This window comes from Suillus discolor, assembly GCF_016758755.1.
Source record: "Suillus discolor strain FC423 chromosome Unknown F5147scaffold_1, whole genome shotgun sequence".
NCBI lineage: Eukaryota > Fungi > Basidiomycota > Agaricomycetes > Boletales > Suillaceae > Suillus > Suillus discolor.
This window is the reverse complement of record NW_024541248.1, coordinates 1,697,616-1,716,968: the sequence shown is the minus strand read 5'-3', so window position 1 is coordinate 1,716,968 and position 19,353 is coordinate 1,697,616. Positions and strand designations below refer to the sequence as shown.

The 19,353-nt window shown below is 48.2% G+C and overlaps 7 protein-coding genes across 7 annotated transcripts; 4 read left to right on the top strand and 3 right to left on the bottom strand.

Moving 5' to 3' along the window:
* Nucleotides 1–816: 816 nt before the first annotated feature.
* Nucleotides 817–3,532, top strand: F5147DRAFT_624864 (uncharacterized protein; the record flags this gene model as incomplete). Its single annotated transcript, XM_041432663.1, has 2 exons — nt 817–901; nt 961–3,532. The coding sequence occupies exon 2, from the start codon at nt 1,004–1,006 to the stop codon at nt 3,530–3,532; it is 2,529 nt and encodes an 842-aa protein (XP_041300399.1). The 5' UTR covers nt 817–901; nt 961–1,003.
* Nucleotides 3,530–5,739, bottom strand: F5147DRAFT_664058 (uncharacterized protein). Its single transcript, XM_041434964.1, has 4 exons — nt 5,379–5,739; nt 5,231–5,325; nt 5,145–5,179; nt 3,530–5,093 (listed from the first exon to the last, which is right to left on the bottom strand). Exons 1-4 carry the CDS (start codon nt 5,437–5,439, stop codon nt 3,620–3,622), a joined length of 1,665 nt encoding a protein of 554 aa, XP_041300398.1. The 5' UTR covers nt 5,440–5,739; the 3' UTR covers nt 3,530–3,619.
* On the bottom strand, nt 5,735–8,466 carry F5147DRAFT_664057 (translation initiation factor eIF-3b). Its single transcript, XM_041434963.1, has 9 exons — nt 8,362–8,466; nt 8,123–8,308; nt 7,892–8,069; nt 7,719–7,844; nt 6,990–7,670; nt 6,789–6,933; nt 6,581–6,739; nt 6,256–6,530; nt 5,735–6,199 (listed from the first exon to the last, which is right to left on the bottom strand). Exons 1-9 carry the CDS (start codon nt 8,430–8,432, stop codon nt 5,801–5,803), a joined length of 2,220 nt encoding a protein of 739 aa, XP_041300397.1. The 5' UTR covers nt 8,433–8,466; the 3' UTR covers nt 5,735–5,800.
* Nucleotides 8,467–8,529: 63 nt separating this feature from the next.
* Nucleotides 8,530–11,400, top strand: F5147DRAFT_664051 (major facilitator superfamily domain-containing protein). Its single transcript, XM_041434962.1, has 16 exons — nt 8,530–8,797; nt 8,847–9,146; nt 9,204–9,232; nt 9,286–9,361; nt 9,423–9,607; nt 9,654–9,735; nt 9,787–9,818; nt 9,868–10,045; nt 10,093–10,159; nt 10,212–10,227; nt 10,283–10,447; nt 10,495–10,589; nt 10,641–10,671; nt 10,724–10,779; nt 10,835–10,930; nt 10,984–11,400. Exons 2-16 carry the CDS (start codon nt 8,969–8,971, stop codon nt 11,198–11,200), a joined length of 1,503 nt encoding a protein of 500 aa, XP_041300396.1. The 5' UTR covers nt 8,530–8,797; nt 8,847–8,968; the 3' UTR covers nt 11,201–11,400.
* Nucleotides 11,401–11,955: 555 nt separating this feature from the next.
* Nucleotides 11,956–14,941, top strand: F5147DRAFT_664038 (uncharacterized protein). Its single transcript, XM_041434961.1, has 12 exons — nt 11,956–12,632; nt 12,681–12,725; nt 12,777–12,913; nt 12,964–13,080; nt 13,129–13,200; nt 13,258–13,520; nt 13,573–13,647; nt 13,694–13,831; nt 13,886–14,278; nt 14,327–14,425; nt 14,484–14,709; nt 14,760–14,941. The coding sequence occupies exons 1-12, from the start codon at nt 12,029–12,031 to the stop codon at nt 14,877–14,879; spliced, it is 2,289 nt and encodes a 762-aa protein (XP_041300395.1). The 5' UTR covers nt 11,956–12,028; the 3' UTR covers nt 14,880–14,941.
* On the bottom strand, nt 14,929–18,292 carry F5147DRAFT_664036 (Spb1 C-terminal domain-containing protein). Its single transcript, XM_041434960.1, has 12 exons — nt 18,264–18,292; nt 18,075–18,212; nt 17,861–18,021; nt 17,462–17,801; nt 17,089–17,412; nt 16,925–17,042; nt 16,775–16,870; nt 15,974–16,725; nt 15,829–15,895; nt 15,661–15,778; nt 15,089–15,606; nt 14,929–15,042 (listed from the first exon to the last, which is right to left on the bottom strand). The coding sequence occupies exons 2-12, from the start codon at nt 18,134–18,136 to the stop codon at nt 14,995–14,997; spliced, it is 2,604 nt and encodes an 867-aa protein (XP_041300394.1). The 5' UTR covers nt 18,137–18,212; nt 18,264–18,292; the 3' UTR covers nt 14,929–14,994.
* Nucleotides 18,225–19,348, top strand: F5147DRAFT_664034 (uncharacterized protein). Its single transcript, XM_041434959.1, has 5 exons — nt 18,225–18,382; nt 18,452–18,558; nt 18,612–18,742; nt 18,805–18,858; nt 18,918–19,348. Exons 1-5 carry the CDS (start codon nt 18,292–18,294, stop codon nt 18,937–18,939), a joined length of 405 nt encoding a protein of 134 aa, XP_041300393.1. The 5' UTR covers nt 18,225–18,291; the 3' UTR covers nt 18,940–19,348.
* The last annotated feature ends 5 nt before the right edge of the window (nt 19,349–19,353 follow it).

The following is a 19,353-nucleotide window of genomic DNA, read 5'->3' as shown; positions in this document are numbered from 1 at the left end:
CATCTGGTGAACCTTTGAGCCACTTGGAAGAAAACTCTCAAACCGTCAAGTGCTTGTGATCATCTCCCTGACTTTGGCAATCATTGCCCCCGGTCAGGTTCGGAGTAAATGTATCATCGAAGCCGAACAAGGTAAAGTTTTAAACAGATCAAGCGTGCTGGCGATGCCAAGGTACCAACGTGCGGTCACGCATCCGCTCGACGCAAATTGTCTGCCGCTGGGTGTTCTTGAATAACATTTCATTGATTAGACGCTCGCTCGCTTCAATCTATTAGGCACGAGGAAACCCGGACAAACGGACTGAATCACCCGCTATCACTTGTTATGCCTATGATCGCGGGAGACATCTTGTCCATATTCCAAATGCCCGGAAACAGATCACCGCTGGGATGCCGTGGGTTCACCTGCACACGCACGTCGTCGAAGAATTCAATTACTAGTTGAGCGTGGCCATGAAACTCACTTTTGGTGGCGTTAGGCGTTTCGACTCTGGGGTAAGGTGGGCCGCCTCCATCGGGCAGGTTCATTGGTGTGATTTTTCTTCCGCCTCCAGTAGAATCTGTTGTTCTTCGTGTCGATAAGCCGGCGAGCAGTCGTGTCGAATGCGACATCTCCCCCCTCTTTCATTCAACTTAGGTTGATGTCAAATGTGTATTTGAAAGTACTTGTCACTCTCTGAAGATACGGGTCGCCTGTTGATAAACAGTTCATCAATATTGTTTGCACCGCGCTGCGAGGTATGGTATGTAGAATATTAATATTACTTTGGTGGTGGTCAGACTCTGAGTCTGTGTACAAAGTTCGTTCGTCGCATACCGGAATTTACCGATTGAAATTGAACAACCTTTTGCTCTGGACGGTTGCATGCTCGAGAGTCCATATCATCGACTCTGCAGTTCCTGTAAGATCGCTTTCATTCAAATTGTTTACTTTCAGCGCTCACCAAAGTTTTACCGTCAGTCACGGTGGTCGAGCTTCACAGCCCCCCCAATTCTGGCTGTCGATGCTAGGGGGAGCCAGCCCCATTCACAGGCAGCATCTCAAGCAAGCCGCCCGAATCGGCCGCCACATTGCTCTCGGAACGCCATTTCATTCCGTCTGTCAACTTCACCATACAGCATGTTCCACTCGGGCTGTGACTCGCTCCCAGGCACATCTACCAGACTGTCAGACCAGTGCAAAACGAAATTTTCATCCCGCCCATGCTTATATTGGGACATCTCATTATCGCAGTCCAGACTCACAGTCTTTTATGAAAGTCAAGCAATCTTCCACCACAGGAACTCTGGACAGTTACCCGCCGGAAGTGGTAGCTGTCATCGATACGTGTCTCGCGCACGCGACAGAGTCGGTGGATTGCGAAGCTGTGAAAAAGATCAAGAACGTTCCTATCTACTCTCGGTATTTTACCAACAGGGAGTGTGTCAATCGTCTCGCCCAGGACGCGGTCGCGACTTCACGCCCACAACGAGCATTACAAATTCTGAATATTGCTCATCACTTTGGCTGTTACTTGAAACCAAATCATTACGAGGGCGTTGCCTATCATCTAGCAAGCCGAAGCCATTGGGATTTGATCCCCCTGCTGGTTACAACTGCCAGGCACCATTGTGGCCGTGCATCGGTCCGACTCCTCAATTGGAATATGCGCGCTTTCGTAGAGAATCAACGTTACGATCAACTCGACCACGCATTCGAGGAGTTCACAAACGCAGACCTCCCACCAAACAGGCGAACATTTCATCTCCTTATTTCAGGTCACCTTCGGAACCGAAATTTGAATTCTGCAAAGCAGTACATGGAGAAGATGGCTGTCGCTGGGTTCCCCGTAGACTCTTCTACTCATGCTGTCATCGTCGCTGCCTATCGTTCTCTCGGAGTAGACCTGAAGGTGCAAATCCGTGCCTTCGAGGGTTTACGCGATTTAGATGGGCGGCAGTCTACTGTTGTACTCAACAGCATCGTCCAACAGCTTCTGGACTCGAGGGACGAAGAAGCAGCAGCACGTTTTATTCTTGCATTCGATCTTCCTGGTGGACGCGGCCGAAATCCCATGGGATCTGGCAGTACCACCGGGCTCGTTGGCGATCACGCTCCCGTAGACTCCCCTGCTGTAAAGCCCAATGCGGCTACTTTCTCAATTCTATTGCGCTATATGGCAAGAGAAGGCAAACTTTCGCGCATGCTCAAACTCCTGGACCACATGAAACGAGCCGGTGTCCATCCAGATCCCTCCATTCTAGCAGCGCTCATTCAAGGATATCTAGCTGCAGGTCATAGTCGTGAAGCCATTAGTATCGTCGCCATGCTGCTGAACACACGATCTGCTGCTGCTTCTCAGGTCTTCTGTAGGATGATGCAGGTACAACCGCTGACAACACTTCCGGTTGATGTCCGGGGTGTTCCCTTGACAGCGCATATATTCAATGCACTAATGAGCGGATTACTTGACGTCATGGGCCTTAAAGCGGTGCGAGATATCTTGCGGACGATGCGTGCTGTTGGGATCAGTCCTGATAGTCACACGGTGGAAATTCTTATGAGTTTCCTCGAACGAGCACAAGGGACCGGTCCTCGTCAGTTGATACGTGTCCTTCGTTCATTTTCATCCCCTTCCCTTCGACCTACCATCCGACACATCCACATCATCCTGCGGAGCATCCTTCGTCGCGAAAAATTTATGGCTCGCGGATGTGGGTGGGACACCACTGCTGCCAAGTACTCCAAGAAGCGAACTTACAAGCCAAAGTTCCCGGAGGGACATATTCTGGACACCACTGAACACTATCATCCTACAGCCGGTCTCAAACTTCCCCGTCGTTTACGGTTGAAATCCTGGTTTGGACCGATCCTGCAGTCGGTCTCCCGGCAGGCTGTTCAAAGTGATCGTGCTACAATTGCACTTAGGCTGAAGCATGAAGCAGTTGCTGGGTCTGACATGGGGACTTCCCAAACTGCTTTCCGAAATATGTTGGATCAAGGGCTTCATCCAACCATCCACCATTACTCAACGCTTATGGACGGGTACGCGAAGATGGGTGACATCCAAGGCGCTAAACAAGTGCTTCGAGATGCACTTGAGTCTGGCATCCAGCCGAATGTAATAATGTACACCATTCTCATCAATGGCTATGGTCGCCGAGGAAAGCCAGAGGAAGCTATGCGGGCTTTCCGTGCAATGATTCGTGCTGGTATTGTTCCTGATGTGCCCTCCATCGACGCAGTTGCCCATGCATATTTTGCTGTGGGAGCATATTCAGTAGCAAGACGCGTCCTACGCGAAATGTGGGCACAAGTTCAACCATTTCCTCCCGAGCTGGAGCATGCCGATCTTCGCACACTAGCCGTGACATTTCGCTCCTATAGCTTAAACCCGGAACATAGGAGACGCAAATTGTCCATGCGTCAACAACGTCTGCTGCACTGGAAGATGAGGACAATCAAAACGGAGTGGATGCGATTTGAGCAGTGGTCGGGGTCGCTTTCCGATGGGCTTGATAGATACGATGGATATTCACATAAAGAGGGATAGGAATAACTCATTTATGCGAGTTGGGATGAATGTTCGTAACGCGACGCGGTTAATACATATTACATACAGAATATCCACAAGCATGAGTTACCGAGCATGTGCAAACTTAGAATCTAGTAGTCGGAGTGCTTCTCTGACACCATCTGCATTTACCTCCCGCATTCTTCGACGTCCACACTCGATCAACACCTCTTGCGGAACAAGCTTCGGTGGCGAGGAGTGCTCTCTTTGCTGTTGACGGTATCGCTCATGTGGATCCGTCAGTAGCACCGAATGATGATCTGGTGCCGTGGATCCACCCTGATGAGAATGTCCTGCCATGAGTGTGCTACGTTCAGGCGTGATGGATCCTGGCGCCGGTGATATTACCACCCGTGAGCCAGTGCACTTGGATCTACGAGCAACCACTTCGGCCAATAATGACAGATCTGCGAATGCGACATTTGGGTGCGACTTGAGCTGACGCCAAGCATCGTCGGTCGGTATCGACATCTCAGCGCGAGGTTCCGTGGACGAAATCATGGGCGCTATGCCACAAGACCCACACTTCATGATGTCACCACAGCAACCACCGACAACGATCTTGTCAGATTGGTTAGTTCTTCGAGGACAGTCGATGCATGGTGACGTCGAATTGACGGAGTGTCCAATTGCCTGGCAGAACGCCTTTCCGAAAGCGTCATCTGAACATGCCAAGCAATTAGCAGGGTCACCTGAACATCTGGCGGATGACGGTGGGACCGAAATCGGAGTCACAGAGAAGACTGGGTTTGTGCTCTGACCGGGCATTCGTCGACGTATTGGAACAGGCGCTTGGTATGCCGGGAGGTTCTCGAGTATATTCATCTGGGAAGATGTAGATGCCCCTAGCTGCGTGGGTTGGTCCATAGGTGACATGGTGGCAGAATGATCATGTTTCGGTTTGAGTGATGCGTGGCTTAAATCAGTGTCAGTGACAGCTTGCTGCATGGCCATCTCCCTGCAGACGCAAGGAACCTCTGGACTGCACAATACACATTGGAAGGAATCCACTGAATCTTGTGAATCTAGTGCATCTACAGGCTCCGATGAAGAGTAGTTGAGCATGTGTGTGAGGGAAGGTGGGGGTGTGGAGAAAAGTCCTGAACGACCTGCTGAGGAGAAGCTGGCGGTAGTTCCGTCATCAGGAGAGGAAGCCATTGAAGTAGACGGAGGGCTATAGGAGGTGAAATGACTCTGAATGCCCTGCGGCGAGTCCATCACCTCAGCTTCCATCTTCGCTCGCTTGTTGCTGTTGCGGATAGACCGTTCGGGGGACATGCTAGGTGACACGACCACAACATTCTCCCTGTTCCTCTTTCTGTCACCATCATTTGAATCTGCTTCCCACTCGAGACGAGCGATTTTTTCTTTCAACATCTGATTCTCCCTTCTGAGCTCTTCGTTTTCATCCTTCATTTTCTTGGCAATGTTCTGGAGTGCGACATTACGCTCAATTTCTCCCTGTTCATAAGAATGGAGGCGAGCTTGTAGCTCAGCAAGCTGGGACTGCTTGCGCTCGCGAAATGCGCGTTGGGCGGCTCTGAAACGAGAATAAGCGGATGGTATCACAGAGAATTGCCTAACCCCTCACCTGTTTTGAACACGCCTACCTGCAGACTCCGAGTCCTGCAATCAATGTCAACAATCTGAAGCGCAGGGCAATAGGGAATTACTTGCCTCGTCATCCTTTGGGGCTGGAGGGCCTGCAGAGCTCTCCTTCTTGGGCTTTCGCCCGGGTTTGGGTTTGGCTGGGATCACCCACTCCTTTGACGCTGCGGATGATTTTATTGAAACTAAGTAGCTCGCAATTGCAAATCAAGCTTACCTGTTGCCCATAGCGTCGAGGCCGATGTCGAGGCTGCCAGTGACGGTCCAATAGGTACCATGCTTGCAAAATGAGCGCCAATCAAATGGCAGGCGTCGTCAAGCGAGGAAACAGGAGAACTTGGGAGGGTTATGACTTCAATGTAAAGCGTTCTTGCTCGATATCGAACAGCAGCCACAGTGCTCAGCGTTTGTGGCGACCACGAGGAAGAACTGAATGTTAGATTAGATATTGGATCGGTAGATTCGGTATTCGGTGGGGAAGTCCGACGGGAACCCAGTTGGGTGGTAACACAGAACTATCGAGTGTTGACGGAACACCGCCTTGGACAGCCCCATGGACGAAGACTGACTACATGGGGTATGCGCATGGGAAAGCAACGTGTATACCTCCGACCAAATACATCCTCAATAACGAAAGATTTACTCTACGACCTCCTCTTCGATTTGCTCAATAACCTCATCAATCCACTCCTCAATCTCCTCCTTTTCCTCTTCGTGGTGCTCGCCATTAAGTTTTTGTCCACGACTCCGCTTCTCTTCTGCAATGTCTCGCTTGCACCGTGCGCGCCATGCGTTCCACTCGTCAAGAAGGCGCTTGCGATGAGCGATAAGCTCTGCGCTGACATTGCTCTCTTCTGCAGCATCTTCCTCATCGAATGCACGGCTATACTCACGCAGGTTCTTGCGAATCTGCCGCTGTTGTTCCTTTGTAAGAAGACTGCGGGGCCGCGGTCTCCAAATGAATTGCTTAAAACGATCAAGAATGAGCTTTTCTAATTCTTGTCCTCGGAAGTCCCAAATAGCGTAGCCGTTTTCGAGCTGTGTAGCACAAAATAGATTAGTACGGCCCAGTGGCCAACATAAATACGACAAACCGTGTGTCTCCATGCGCTTGCACTGGTGGCCAAGTATCGCCCACTTGGGTCCCATTCCACATCAGTGACGCCATAATGATCGGCAGAACCAAGTTGCTGAATGCCGCTTCCCCATTCTTCTTTTACGTTTTGGCCTTCTCGACGTTCTTCAGTGTTAAAATCCAGATCCCAGAACTCGAGTTCAGACTTGGTCGATGAACCAACTGTCGCAAGAACTACATGTCTGCCTCGAGGAGACCAACGAATCGTATTACTTGTCCTTGACGTAAGCGTGCCTTGTAAAAAAGGTCAAACGACAAAGCTAGGCAATGTTGATAGTACGTACGCAGCAGTTTGAAATCATTCTTGGTACGATCTAGCTGGTAGAAGCTGATGTCGGTTTTAATTGTAATTCCTGGCCCAGGGTTGCCGAGGTTTGGATCGTTGCTTGACACAATAGCAAATCGCTCCCCTTTGGGCTCCCAAGAGAAGTCCGTCACTGTGTCTATATGATATGTCAGTGAATGATCCGGTAAGGTCAGGGGTCTCTGCACCTTTCAACTCGACAACTTCAACGGGATAGTCCTTCTCGCGGACCCGGAAAATCTCAAGATTGCAGAAAATTGATTTTTTGGTCTTGGTGTGACGGTCAACCTTGACACAAAGGAAGTCACCCTGATTTTGCCAATGAAGTTTACACTAGAATGTCGATATTTAATAAAGGACCAACCACAGAAAAGACAGACAACACATGCCTCTGTGACGTTGAACAAGTTCTTTTGTCGTAGCACAGTGCGACTCGGGAAATTAATGAGGGTCACTCGCGCTGGTTGATTGGCAACTTCGGGCGTCCAGTAAGCAAGCATGTTTTCTCTTTTCTTGGCACCCTTCTCGGCTTTCACGGGCTTATCTGCGTCTTCCTTGTCCTTCTCTCCGTGGGGACACCATTCAAAGTCCACAACCCCCTCGATTTTCAAACTCTTTTTGTCATGAAGACCCATGGTTGGTAACTCATAGACACTGATATGCTGTCCTGGCGTTACACGAGCAACGAACTTATCATCGGAACTCCACTTTAAGGCGGGCCACTGCATTTGTTTTTTCATCGCAGGATCCTCATTCTCGTAAGCCGTGGTGGGGAACGTGCGAAGAAGGTGACCGGACTTGATCTCCCAAACGGCAATATTATTGCCCTCGTCCTCCGGAGAAAAGAATTCGGGACCTTGAGGAAGATTAGCGGGGACTGAGATAGGATCATGTGACCAGGTGACGATGTAATTTTCGCATGGAGAAAAGTCGATCAATTTGACGAGAGGATGTGCAAATCGATGTTGGGGTTCCCATGATGGTCCACCCCACAGGCGCACACCCTGACGAAAAAGCGTAGCGAAGTATGTACCAAGCGGTGACCATGAGGCGTAGAGTTCTGTCCAATTCTTTCAAAAAATTAAGCAGAAGCAATGATGACTAGGACGGCCACATACCTTTTTTGCATAGGCAATTTCACACTGCGAGGGCTTCCCATGCCAATGGATTTCCACGTCATCGCCTCGGTAAGTCACATATTGATCACGTCCTTGAGAATCAGCGAGCCATGCTCGGAGATGTTCCTTTGGAAAGTGAGTCTAACATCTTGATCGCGATAGGGAAGTCAAACCTTTGGACGGTATTCCTCTACTGCGGGTTCAACGTATGTTTCGTCAATGTTTGCATAGCGTTCGACGTCGGTGAATCGATTGATACGGAAAGTATGCTTCGCATCAAAAGGGTGTCCGTTCATTGCACCGGCCGCAAATGCAGCCGCATCTGGATTTCCAAGGTCAACAAAGATAAAGCTACCATACTTTAGTTCTCAAACAGTGTAGCAATAGAGCTAGAAGGAGCGTACCCTTTGGATTTTCCTACATTGTCGTCCCATGGTACGAAAATGTCATCTTGTTTGATCACAGCCCCTTTTCTGGAGAACTCCTTGGAGATTTTTGCGAGTAACTTGTCGAGCTTAGACCTGTCGATGACAGGTACGCCGTCAACCACGATTATACTGTCGAAACCGTCGTCGAAGTCCACGCGATATCTAAGGAGAAGAAAATGAGCAGAAGTTAAATTGAAAGCGCAAGACGCCCGCACTTGGCTTCGATGTCTGAAAAATCAAGCTCATCGTCGATAGAGTTGTGTGAAGTGCCGTTAAGACTGGCCATTTTATCTTGCTCACTGCTCTCGTCGGCAGTAAAGTCTGCCTTCACAAAAATAAAGTTCAAGCGGAGTATCCTTTTGGGTGAATTACATAATTTCGATAAGAGGTTATCCCTTTTCTCACTATCCTTTCGTAGTAATGAACATTAATGATGCCTCCGAGCCTCAGTGACATTGGTTTCGGTTGGTGGCTGCCTGCACTGAGAAAGGCAGCGCAGTCGTTTTGACAGCACCTTGGGGCACAATCGTGCTCTGGATGAATGCTCATCTATGTGTGGGACATCCGAGACACGTTCTACCTGTTCTCATCAATGATGATTAGATGTTTGAACGTTTAGGCCTCAGGCCTCTGAGCATACTGTATTAGGATGTAGGTGGTCCACGCTGAACACTTGCAGCACTAAATATGTAACATACAGTAATCCTCCACCTTCACTATTGTACCACGTGTATCCACTCATAAAATGATGGATCTATGAAGTGAGCCGTGAGCCCTTCATTCTCTCTTCAACCAGCTCGATTTCTTCTAGGCGCTTACAGTATGTCTGTCGAGAAAGATATCAATTCCATTGATGCGAAGACCGGTGACCTTCGTAAGGTCACTGCAAAGGCCCACGAAGCGGAAATAAAGGTTGCAGCACATGACCTCAACAGAAGAGAGTCGCTCAGTGCATATTTTACCATCCTTGCTGCTGGGTTTGGTTTGATCAGTGACGGCTGTAGGTTTTGGCTTTAAACTGCCGATAAGTAACAGTTGGTCACCTTATCTATCACAGACCAAAATAATCTGATGACGATGAGCAACGTTCGTCACCATCAGGCACTGGTAATGGGAAAGTTTCTGATTTGATTTACTAGGTTATCTTCAAGGAATTATACCCAAATGACTACACATCGACTGTGTCCACTCGTGTCTCAAATTCCTTGTTAGTTGGTGAGTGGTGGTACTAGTAGGAATGCGACGCCTGCACGTATCTTATTTCGACATTATAAAGGTGCTGTACTTGGCCAGATATTTGTGGGTTTGATCTGTGACAGGGTGGGACGCAAAGTCGCCCTTGTCTCGACAACCCTGCTCATTGTCATTGGTGCTATCCTTGGTACTGCGGCCCACGGTGCGCACGGAAGCGCCCAGGGATTGTTTTGGTTCTTAACTATCGCTCGAGGCATCACGGGTGTCGTATGCAAATTTTTCATGATGCATTCTCCATGATCAATTTTGTTAGGGCGTTGGAGGTGAATATCCTGCTTCTTCCACGAGTGCCAGCGAAGCTGCGAATGAGACGGCACAGACAAATCGCGGTCCAGGTAAGTTTGTGTCAATTATCACAAGTATATGTAACCTTAAGAAGCGAGCAGTATTCATCATGGTTACGAACTTTGTTCTATCCGTGCGTATGCTCATGCTATTCTGACGGAGATTTAAACAATTCGAATCAGTTTGGTGGCCCCCTCGCTGTATCTGTATTTCTGATTGTCTTATCGGCTGCTGGAGATAATCATCTAGAGACGGTCTGGCGTGTGTGCTTTGGTATTGGCATATTGCTCCCTTTGACCGTATTCTTCTTCCGTCTTCGTATGCTGAGCTCTAAGCTGTACCGTAAGGGTGCTATCAAGCGTATGTATAAATCGCTTTGATACCCCTTAAGTTTAATGTGATCTTAGATCGCGTCCCATATGGACTCGTATTCAAGCGTTATTGGCGTGAGCTGATCGGAACTTGTGGGGCTTGGTGAGTCGTTCTCGGATCAAATGCACTGGTTTGCATCTCATCTTACAACCAGGTTCCTTTACGATTTTGTGAGCCAAGTATTGTGGTTGTACTTTTCACAAATCTCATATCTTTCTTCCTTAGGTCACGTTCCCTAACGGTGTCTTCTCGGGTACCATTATTTCCAGCGTTATCCACAATGGCAGCATAAAGGCGACGGCAGAATGGCAACTTCTTCTCGGAATAATCGCGCTCCCTGGTGTTTTCGTGGGTGCCTATCTCTGCAATAGATTGGGTCGAAGAAATACGGTGGGTGGCGCCTCTTTGATCATGAGCGCACACTGATTTGTATTTAGATGATGCTCGGCTTCTCTGGATACCTCTTATTTGGCCTCATCATTGGACTGGCTTACAACAAGATCACGAAAATTATACCATTATTCGTCATTTTGTGAGCTATCTCATTAAATCCTGTTTTTCCATTCCTGACAACTTCTCGTAGCTATGGGCTTATGCAATCAGTCGGAAACATGGTATATTTGCAATTTTCATGAGCCCAGCGACATTTCGTCTTACATCTCTTAGGGACCCGGTGACATGCTTGGTCTGACGAGCTCGGAGTCATATGCGACTCCAATTCGGTATGTCATTCATAACAATTAGGTGATCCCGTGCAAGGTACAAACTAGTCAACAGTGGCACCTGCTACGGTTTATCTGCTGCTATTGGGAAGACTGGAGCAGCCATTGGCACTCAGGCTTTCACTCCCATACAGAATAATCTGGGTAAACAGTACGTTAAAAGTTTTCCTTGATGTGAATCCCCTCACTGAACTGCCTTCGAAGGTGGACGTTCATTATTGCCGCTATTTGTGGTGTAACCGGTGTCCTGATCACGTATTTCTGCGTCCCAGACATGACTGGGGTTGACCTCGCCGACGAAGACGCCAAATTCATGAAATATCTCGCTGACAATGGTTGGGAAGGTGAGGTAGGTGAAGACAATGAGAAAGCATTCACAGACCACCACGTCGCTGAACCAGGTTCTACTGAAAGACTCTAATTGAAATACATACTTGAAGTCATTACTTGGCGGTGTCCTTGGATGCCATTCGTGACGGTCCACTTTTTGTCTACAGCACTCAATTTTATGTAAAGTAATCGTTTAGCTACTTCACCGAGTATGTTCTTCCTACATACTTACTATACTGGCATATCCCAAGAGATACAACAAATCCGTTAATTAACGTTTAGCGTGACGGCAACAAAATGAATCGGTGTCACGGCTGCCAAACATTAAATTCAACAGCGCGTTTCATTGCAGGAGCTGGGCTCATGGGGCATCGCCGAGGCAAGCTGGTGGTGTCTACCGACCCAACTACGAGTCCAGGATTCAGGTTGCACGAGCCGTGGATGTCGCACATGGCAAGGTCCTGTTCCTTCCAGCCTGGGCACGCACTACCACCACATTTCGCCGGTTTCAGTAGAAGTTCCCGCACCACATTGTCCATATTTCTTGGCTCAACCTTCACATCCGGCGAATCACGGACTTCACATTCCAGGTATGTCACTCAATACCCACTGCACATCTGCATACACTCTCTCAGCAATATTTACTACAGTATTAATAATTTACATTTAGCTCTATATAATTTTTCGTACATACTGTGGCTCACATATTTACTAGTAGCATCCTCATCAATTGCTGTTGAAGCTCACGAATCGCGTCTGCTATTGTGCTAAGCATTCAGCCAGTGTCACTTTCCGTTACTATTCGTGACATGAGTGTGACTTACGAAATAGTGGACGAATAGTCTAGTGTAACCGAGAGCATAGTTTTCTGCCCGCCGACAGTTCCGTAGGGTGGACTAACACTGGGCTTTCTTTTTGAATGTCGTCTCCGCTACTACGGACGTCACGCTCTCTGTGCTCATCGTGTCTTCGTTGGCAGCGTCACAGACTCTACTCGTCACAAGCAGCGTTCGCGACCTCGGCTGTTCCAATAAGTGACCTTCAGCAGACAGAAACACTATCTGCTGGACCTAGTAATGCGCTAGCGAAGGCAACAACGCGAAAGCTGCCCAAAGCCCCCGGAGAAACGAAGGCAGGGCGGCTGGTGGATAATGATACACCCTCACAGTCTCGAAATCCACTAGAACCGACTCGTGTCGACCTATACCTCGCCTCAATACACGCTGCTGGCTTGGAACCAACCTTGGATGATATAGAGCGCTGCAGACCTAAGAGACACTCATCACCGGAGTCGTCTAAATATGCAGAAGAGTATAATAATCTCTTGGACACGCTCTGTCGGTCCTTCAGCAAGGACCAGCTAAGGAATTTTACAGAGTTATATAACCTTGGCCCTATATGGACGCGTAGCTCCAGACGGAAAGTAGAATATGCGGAATCCATTATGGAGAAGCAGTGGAACTGGCCCTCTCTGAAGGAAATCGAGAGAAGGCAGAGGGACAAGACAGAGGTTGTTATAAAGAGTCAGTTTTGTTCTGCATATTGCTTACATGTTTAACTGACTTCTGTAGCATTCTCTGTCAACCCAAGTCAACTTTTTCTCATACTTGGTAAAGGTAAAGTCTAATCAATTCACGACATTCCTCTTGTAATGGCTACATTTCTAGATGGGGCCGACTTATTGCAGCTTTCTATGCAATATAACGTCCACATTTCGCTGGCTTCTAATCCACTTGCCTTGCGAGTGGAGGGATTCAGAGGCACAATGAAGCAACTCACAGAACACTTGAGTGAACTGAAAAAGGTAAGGTTGGCGAAATTCACGTCAGTGATAGGAAACTAACCTACCTCGAGGGTATTATTGATGAAATCATTGAACTGCCTTCAAAACAACCTATTCGTCAGGACCTGGTCCAACGCATATCGCGTCTTGCTGGCGCTTACGTGGAGAACCTTGGCCACAAGGGCAAGGCAGGTTCTACTACCTGTCATCTAAGCAAGTATTGAAAGTGCATTTAGATCAGGATTTGTGCTAAAGACACCGACAAAATGGACACTGCAAAACGACTCGCTATCCGTGCTTCAACGGAGGTTAGCTGCATCATTATATGAATATCGGCCATCCTGCTAGACTGATGGATGGCTTAGACTCAAGGTGGTCATTCTTCACCCCTCCTTTGCTACGTACCAGCAAAGGCAACGCTCGAGCATTCTGTAGCGCCTTCCTTCATGCCACACACGTACTCTATCTACCCTTTCCTCTCCCCTCGGTCTTTACCTTGGACGATGATGAAAGGTGCATCTTTCCGGGTCCGCAGAGTTGCAGATTGGCTCGGTGGTACTGCCGTCGAAGATACGACGAAAACAGGTGGTTTGGCAGGCGGGCAAGGAAAAATGGTAACCAAAACTGAGTTAGCTTATTCCCTAAGCCAGCTCGGGATTTCTACTGACATCTTCTCGAAGGGAATCTACAGACCTTGAGGCATTGCTCCTCAGTGCCCCAAAGGCCCACGGTCACGAGAGAGTCGTCTCCGCCTCGTAAGTGCTCACTAGATCAAGGGCGTTGTTTCTGACGTCACCGAAGCTTTGGACACATCGTTCTTGGATCTGCATCACCGACCGGACATAGTGTCCTCATTCCCCCTTTCAAGGGAAATTGGACATTATCAAAAATTCTCAAATGGTTGCACACTTCAAATACTGCGCTCACGTTTGTTCCCAGGTTTGTCCATTGATAGTACAGTCATCTCAACCATATGTTAATCTGGGCTTCCAGCCTTCCTGCTACATTATTGAATTCGCCACCTTCGAACCAAAAAGTCATTCACCGCGTCTTGTATCGCACGCTTCCAGAGTCCCGACTTGAGAATAGTCTCCATCAACAATTAATCAAGCTAGAATTGGAGTTTTCGACGTCAAACATGGGCGAGACCAAAGCAGCAGCACTTGAGCACAGTAACTCAGATCGCGAATTGGCGGGTGACTTGACTATGGAACTCGATGCCGATCATGACCTTTCATATTCTCTGGATTCATTCCAGGGCCCGGCCACTCCAGGAGGACCTTTGAAGTATGCAGAGCAAAACCCTCAAGAGGTGGTTGTCAACGTTTCTGAAGCAACGTGCCTCGAAGGCGTTGAATCCACGCTGGATATTATGATGCCTGATCGGTTCGTTAAATTTCCAATCCAATGCGATATGGACTAATTTTGGGGTAGTCCAATGGATGTTCAATTCACTGTCTTTGAACACGCATATGTTGGTGCAGGTGACCAGCCTCCGCTGCTTGTTGATTATACGAAGCAACTTCGACATTTGTGCGCTTCTCTCAAGCATACTTTTCGTACTTGATCTCACTCGCCCCATAATTGGCAGTCTAACGTCTCAAGATCGAGAAGCACCTCAACCACAACCGCCTGTTACACTCAACTTTCGCGGTCGGATCTACTTCCTTCAGACTAGCTTAAGTGTGCGCAAAGTTACTGAGACACCCCAGCTATCAACAGGCACTGGCGGGAGCGCGGAGCAGTCTATTTCTGCGCAAGTCATAACAGAAAGTGTGTTGGACTTGGAGAGCAACCAGAAGTTTACAACTTGTCAGGTGTGTTGACCACGAGATTCGGGTTTATGGTGGACTCATTTATAAGCTAGGTTGCGCTTGATAACTCGGCAGGTGGTGAAGCTTGGACTCGGTTCCTCGCATCGTGCGACCTTATCAGCACCGTTTCAATCCCTGCTCAGGGTCTTAAGGCAGATCTCTCAGTCCCTTAGCTTACCATCATTGTATACACTAAACTAATCATCGATGCTCTCGAAGTCATGGATGTGATGAATGGTATTGGCATTGCACGAAACTGGTTGAAGTATGGTGGTAAGTTGGTTATGCTCATCTTCGCTTTTTGTTTGCCTTTTCTCTCCGTTTTTTGGCACGTGTCTGTTCAACAGTCAGCTTCTGCAAGATCAACAAACGAAAAATTTACCTCTTTTCTCATCCTTGCATCGACCATAACATAACGCCCCTTGACGCCTTTTGGTCTACCTTGGACTCCCTTGTGAGTACCCTTCGCAACCACCACTTTAGTTTCCTTCTTCTGGTTTGCTTTTGCAGTTCCTTTGCGCATAAGCTTCTCTATCTGCTTTGCCTTCTCGCGTTCGCTCATGTCTGATGTTTCATTCACACCTTCTGCCTTCTTCATCGCCTTCTCCAGCCGTTGTGTTGCCCGTAGTTTCTTTCTCCCCTTGGCCTCCGCGACCTTCTTGATTGGACGTGCATCTAGTGCGCGTTGACGCATTCGCAGAGCAGCAATAGCCTCTTTAGTCACGGGGATATTTGGCTTGTAGTGTTTTCCCTCATCATCCAAGAACCACGACGGTAAACCGTCTTTTGCGTTGAGAGAATAACGGTTGAATCCGTCATTAAGAAGATGTGTTTTGGTAGTTTGGCGATTTACTAATCGCTGAGCAATGGACACAGATTCCGCTGTAGTTAGGCCATACTCTAGAACATGGGTCAGTGGTTATTAAAAACACCAGGTGTGCTCATCGCACGAACTTTTGATATGTTCCTTCTTAGCTTCATCTTGATTTTCGTCCTCAGCGTCCCACATTTCAACGTCGTCGTCGTGCTGCTGGGGCACAACTTCAAAGTCACCATCAGACGAAGCAGCAGGCTAGGTGATCTCATGAGCATAGAACTTAAAACGAGTAACTTCGGACTCACATCATCCTGCCATTCTTCCTCACTACCATCATGCTGCGCCGATGCCATGTCTACATCCTCCTCCTCCTCCTCCTCCTCCTCCTCCTCCTCCTCCTCCTCCTCCTCCTCCTCCTCCTCCTCCTCCTCCTCCTCCTCCTCCTCCTCCTCCCCTTCTTCACCCTCTATGTCATCAAGACCCTCTACACCTCCAAAAAGGTCTTGGCTGAACCATACCTGGGAAGCACGACCCGCTGCCGTTGGCTCCTCTAGCTTCGTCACGAGCTTGATCTTCTTATTTGACTTCACTTCTGTTGCTTGAGGTCTTCTCCTCTTTCGGCCTGGCGTCTCGTGTTCTTCATCGTCACTTTCATCCGAGGAATCGTCATTGTCCCCCTTCGCGGCCTGCATTTGATCCCATCCGCCTTCCTCGTCGCTTTCACTACTTTCGCCATTCTGAATTCCGCCCCATTCCTCCAGCATTTTGTTCCCCTGTTTCGCTTCTCTAGCCTTGAATTTTGAGTCGCGTTCCTTCAGTTTCTCTTGGTAAGCATCGTATAGGCCATCCATTTCTGCCTCGAGCCGTGACGCCTTTCGATCCCTTTCTTCCTCAGAATCGAGGACCTCATCCTCTTCATCGTCCCCTGCCACCACCTCATCTTCGTCCTCATCCTCCGGCGTGTCATCATCCACCCGTATGATCCCAATCCCGCCTTTGTGTCTCAGCTGCCTTTCAGTGCCCGTCAAATCGAACATATCTTCTTGGCCTACTCCTAGTGAAGCATCGATTTGCTCGAGACCGATATCTAACGGGGCGGTCATTTGCAGCTGCATTCGCTGGATTGTCTTGGTCTTTATCTCATTTGCACGACGACGTTCACGTTTAGTACGAGCAGCTGCCTCAACGTTCAATCTTTCGAGCTAATACACGAGTCAGAAAGATGAAAAATTATAGGTCCAGAGGACAGACCTCGTTTCGAATTTGCTGCTCTTCGTCAACTTCCTCGGTGATCTCGACGGTCTCTGTAACATCCTGCGTATCCTTCGCCTTGACATCTAACCCGATCTATGGGTAAACGTGAGTGACCGTAAACAAGTGAAATAAAACGGTACCACTGACTTCTTGACGAAGCGCAGTCCGCCACCTGAGTAGATTCTTAAAGTCGCCCTTGCCGAGCACTTTCAAATCCTCACAGCTTGCCTGAACTTCGGGAGTAGTGATATCAAGCTGCAACCACCTGAAGAACACGTCAAAATGGCACGATAGAGAACTAACGGTCATACTCTTTTTCCTCTGGCAACTCAAAGGTTATTTTGTTGACCAGTCCGAGCACCGCTATTGGATCAGCACTCCGAATAAAGTCAGCTGCAGAAGCCTTTTTGAACAAAAGGTAGTCCCCATCATCGTAACCATCACGTTTCCGACGCTTCTTTTCAGGTTGAAACACATTTGCCTGTGCGTTATTTGCAGAGGTACCCTTGTCTGTACCGGACGCAATAGTAGTTGACAGGTCCTTGAAAACATGTCTGGGGTCCAGAAACTTGGGGTCGATGTGTTTGGGAGCAAGGAAGTCCCGGCAGACCACGAAAATCTCAGCAGACACATTTCTGTCTTCATGTAAATATCAAATACTACTATCAAAGTAACAAGACGCACCTAGATGATGGAGGCTTTGTAGCTTCTACCTTTCCAAAAAGCTGGTTGAAGACCCAAATCAGATTATTGTAGTCGACACTTCGGAAAACTTTAGTGACAAATGTCCCGCCTTTGACGAGAAATTCCACAGCGAGTTTCAAACTCATCAGTACAAGTTCTGATTGGCTGTATGCGTCCTGTACCCATGCAGTACCGACGTTCGGTGCACCGTCATGAAGAACAACATCCGCCTTCCAATCCTTGATCTCGCTACGAATGAGGTTACGACACTGCGTAGTGGTAATGTCTGCAGCGAACGTGACCACACGAGGTATAGGTTTTATTGGTACAAGATCCACGCCTACAGAGTGAAATGAACCAATCAAGAGAGTCATTTTTAAGTGTCTGTAAAACACTCACCGACGATAACACTATTTGTCGGCATGTACTTGCTAGCCACCTGTAGCCAACCTCCAGGTGCTGCGCATAGATCAATGCAGCATCGGGCTGATTCGAGGAATGTGTATTTTTTGTTCAATTGAATTAGCTTGAAGGCTGATCGCGCACGATAACCTTGTTCTCTAGATGTGATGTGTTGGATAATGTGATATCTGATGATCTAGGAGATGCGTACTTTGCAAGCTTGTAATACTTGTCAAGCCGACCCTTTCCTGTCTTTTTTTGTGCTTTGCCCATGACTAGTTGACTGGCTGCAAGCACTTATACAGTCAAATCCTGACTTTTTTACATTAAACGTTCGGCACCAATATATGTACATTGATTACATCACCAACTAAAGTTCGTAGAAGCTAACACCCTACAGTGGTACTACTGCTAGAGTACTCTTTGAAATGGCGTTTCCCAACTCGTCTACACCACTCCTCCCGCGAAATTCGACTTTTGTAACGCCCTCGCTCCTTTGGAAGGCGGGGGCTATCCTTGGTTAGCAATTTGGGGACAGCTTGTTGACATGGTCTAAATAACGTTTGTCGTGCGGCGGTTGGTGATCAGCTACTACAGGAATGATTGCTGGCGCATTTGGTTCCCATGGATTGAAGCGCAGGCCAGGTATCACGCCTGATAGTTTGACCGCCTGGCAAACTGCGGCTCATTATGCGGTTTGCAACTCCTCCTCATGTACTATGACTCTTTTCTGACTTCGAGCGCCAAGATATTCAATGGCTTGGCCTTGTTCATGGTCTCGATGCATCCTCGATTTTCGACGCACAAGTTTGCTGGCCCTGCAATTGCAGGAGGAGGCTTTGTCTTCTCCGGCTCCATCGTAGCGCTTGTTCTGTGGAAGTGCGGCATCTCTCTTATACATAGTCAATGTCTGTGTTCTAATATCGCCATGCCATATCCAGATTGAAGTTCCTCGGACCTATCACTCCCTTGGGCGGTATATTTATGATTGCTGGGTAAGCCGAACAATACTTGCAATACTTCCAGCACACGCTCATGCCGTCGTGTCCAACAGGTACATCACCCTGGCACTCTAGATCAGCTAGCTATTCCTTCAAGTTATTACTTAGAATCATGATGTTCCCAAGCCTTGGCCTTGCTGTGAGCCATCGTCCCACCCTGGTTGTACGTCAGTACATGATACTTTGGAAACATGACTACTTTTTCTCGTATCTTTTTCTTGTCGACAAATGTCCATACACTCACTTCTAGTTGCAGTCGTGAGTGTCGAAGTTTGCCTTTGAGCGTGGGCTGCTAGTAGGTTTGATTTAGTGCGCAATTCCAATCATCGGCTAGGGTTCCTTTGACTCTAGCCTTGTTAATCGTGTACTGCTACGATACTTCAGTAGATCGTGTCCTTTGTGGCAGAAACTCTTCAGGATAGTTGTGTCAGTATCGAAAAGGGGCACTGAGGTTTTGTTTCCACATCTCGTCAGTACTTAATTAATTGA

Coding starts and splice junctions, on each gene's coding strand:
- F5147DRAFT_664051 (XM_041434962.1), top strand. CDS start 8,969: ATGTCTGTCGAGAAAGATATCAATTCCATTGATGCGAAGACCGGTGAC. Junction 9,147..9,203: donor TGGTTTGATCAGTGACGGCT/GTAGGTTTTGGC, acceptor TATCTATCACAG/ACCAAAATAATCTGATGACG. Junction 10,672..10,723: donor TGCAATCAGTCGGAAACATG/GTATATTTGCAA, acceptor TACATCTCTTAG/GGACCCGGTGACATGCTTGG.
- F5147DRAFT_664034 (XM_041434959.1), top strand. CDS start 18,292: ATGGCGTTTCCCAACTCGTCTACACCACTCCTCCCGCGAAATTCGACT. Junction 18,743..18,804: donor GTAGCGCTTGTTCTGTGGAA/GTGCGGCATCTC, acceptor TGCCATATCCAG/ATTGAAGTTCCTCGGACCTA. Junction 18,859..18,917: donor GGTATATTTATGATTGCTGG/GTAAGCCGAACA, acceptor CGTGTCCAACAG/GTACATCACCCTGGCACTCT.
- F5147DRAFT_664057 (XM_041434963.1), bottom strand. CDS start 8,432: ATGGCCAGTCTTAACGGCACTTCACACAACTCTATCGACGATGAGCTT. Junction 8,070..8,122: donor AATGTAGGAAAATCCAAAGG/GTACGCTCCTTC, acceptor AAAGTATGGTAG/CTTTATCTTTGTTGACCTTG. Junction 7,845..7,891: donor TAGAGGAATACCGTCCAAAG/GTTTGACTTCCC, acceptor CACTTTCCAAAG/GAACATCTCCGAGCATGGCT.
- F5147DRAFT_664058 (XM_041434964.1), bottom strand. CDS start 5,439: ATGGTACCTATTGGACCGTCACTGGCAGCCTCGACATCGGCCTCGACG. Junction 5,326..5,378: donor CTCGACGCTATGGGCAACAG/GTAAGCTTGATT, acceptor AATCATCCGCAG/CGTCAAAGGAGTGGGTGATC. Junction 5,094..5,144: donor GGTAGGCGTGTTCAAAACAG/GTGAGGGGTTAG, acceptor TTCTCGTTTCAG/AGCCGCCCAACGCGCATTTC.
- F5147DRAFT_664038 (XM_041434961.1), top strand. CDS start 12,029: ATGTCGTCTCCGCTACTACGGACGTCACGCTCTCTGTGCTCATCGTGT. Junction 13,648..13,693: donor GAGAGAGTCGTCTCCGCCTC/GTAAGTGCTCAC, acceptor ACGTCACCGAAG/CTTTGGACACATCGTTCTTG. Junction 14,279..14,326: donor GATATTATGATGCCTGATCG/GTTCGTTAAATT, acceptor ATTTTGGGGTAG/TCCAATGGATGTTCAATTCA.
- F5147DRAFT_664036 (XM_041434960.1), bottom strand. CDS start 18,136: ATGGGCAAAGCACAAAAAAAGACAGGAAAGGGTCGGCTTGACAAGTAT. Junction 16,871..16,924: donor GGACTGCGCTTCGTCAAGAA/GTCAGTGGTACC, acceptor GTTTACCCATAG/ATCGGGTTAGATGTCAAGGC. Junction 15,779..15,828: donor AGGAAGAATGGCAGGATGAT/GTGAGTCCGAAG, acceptor GAGATCACCTAG/CCTGCTGCTTCGTCTGATGG.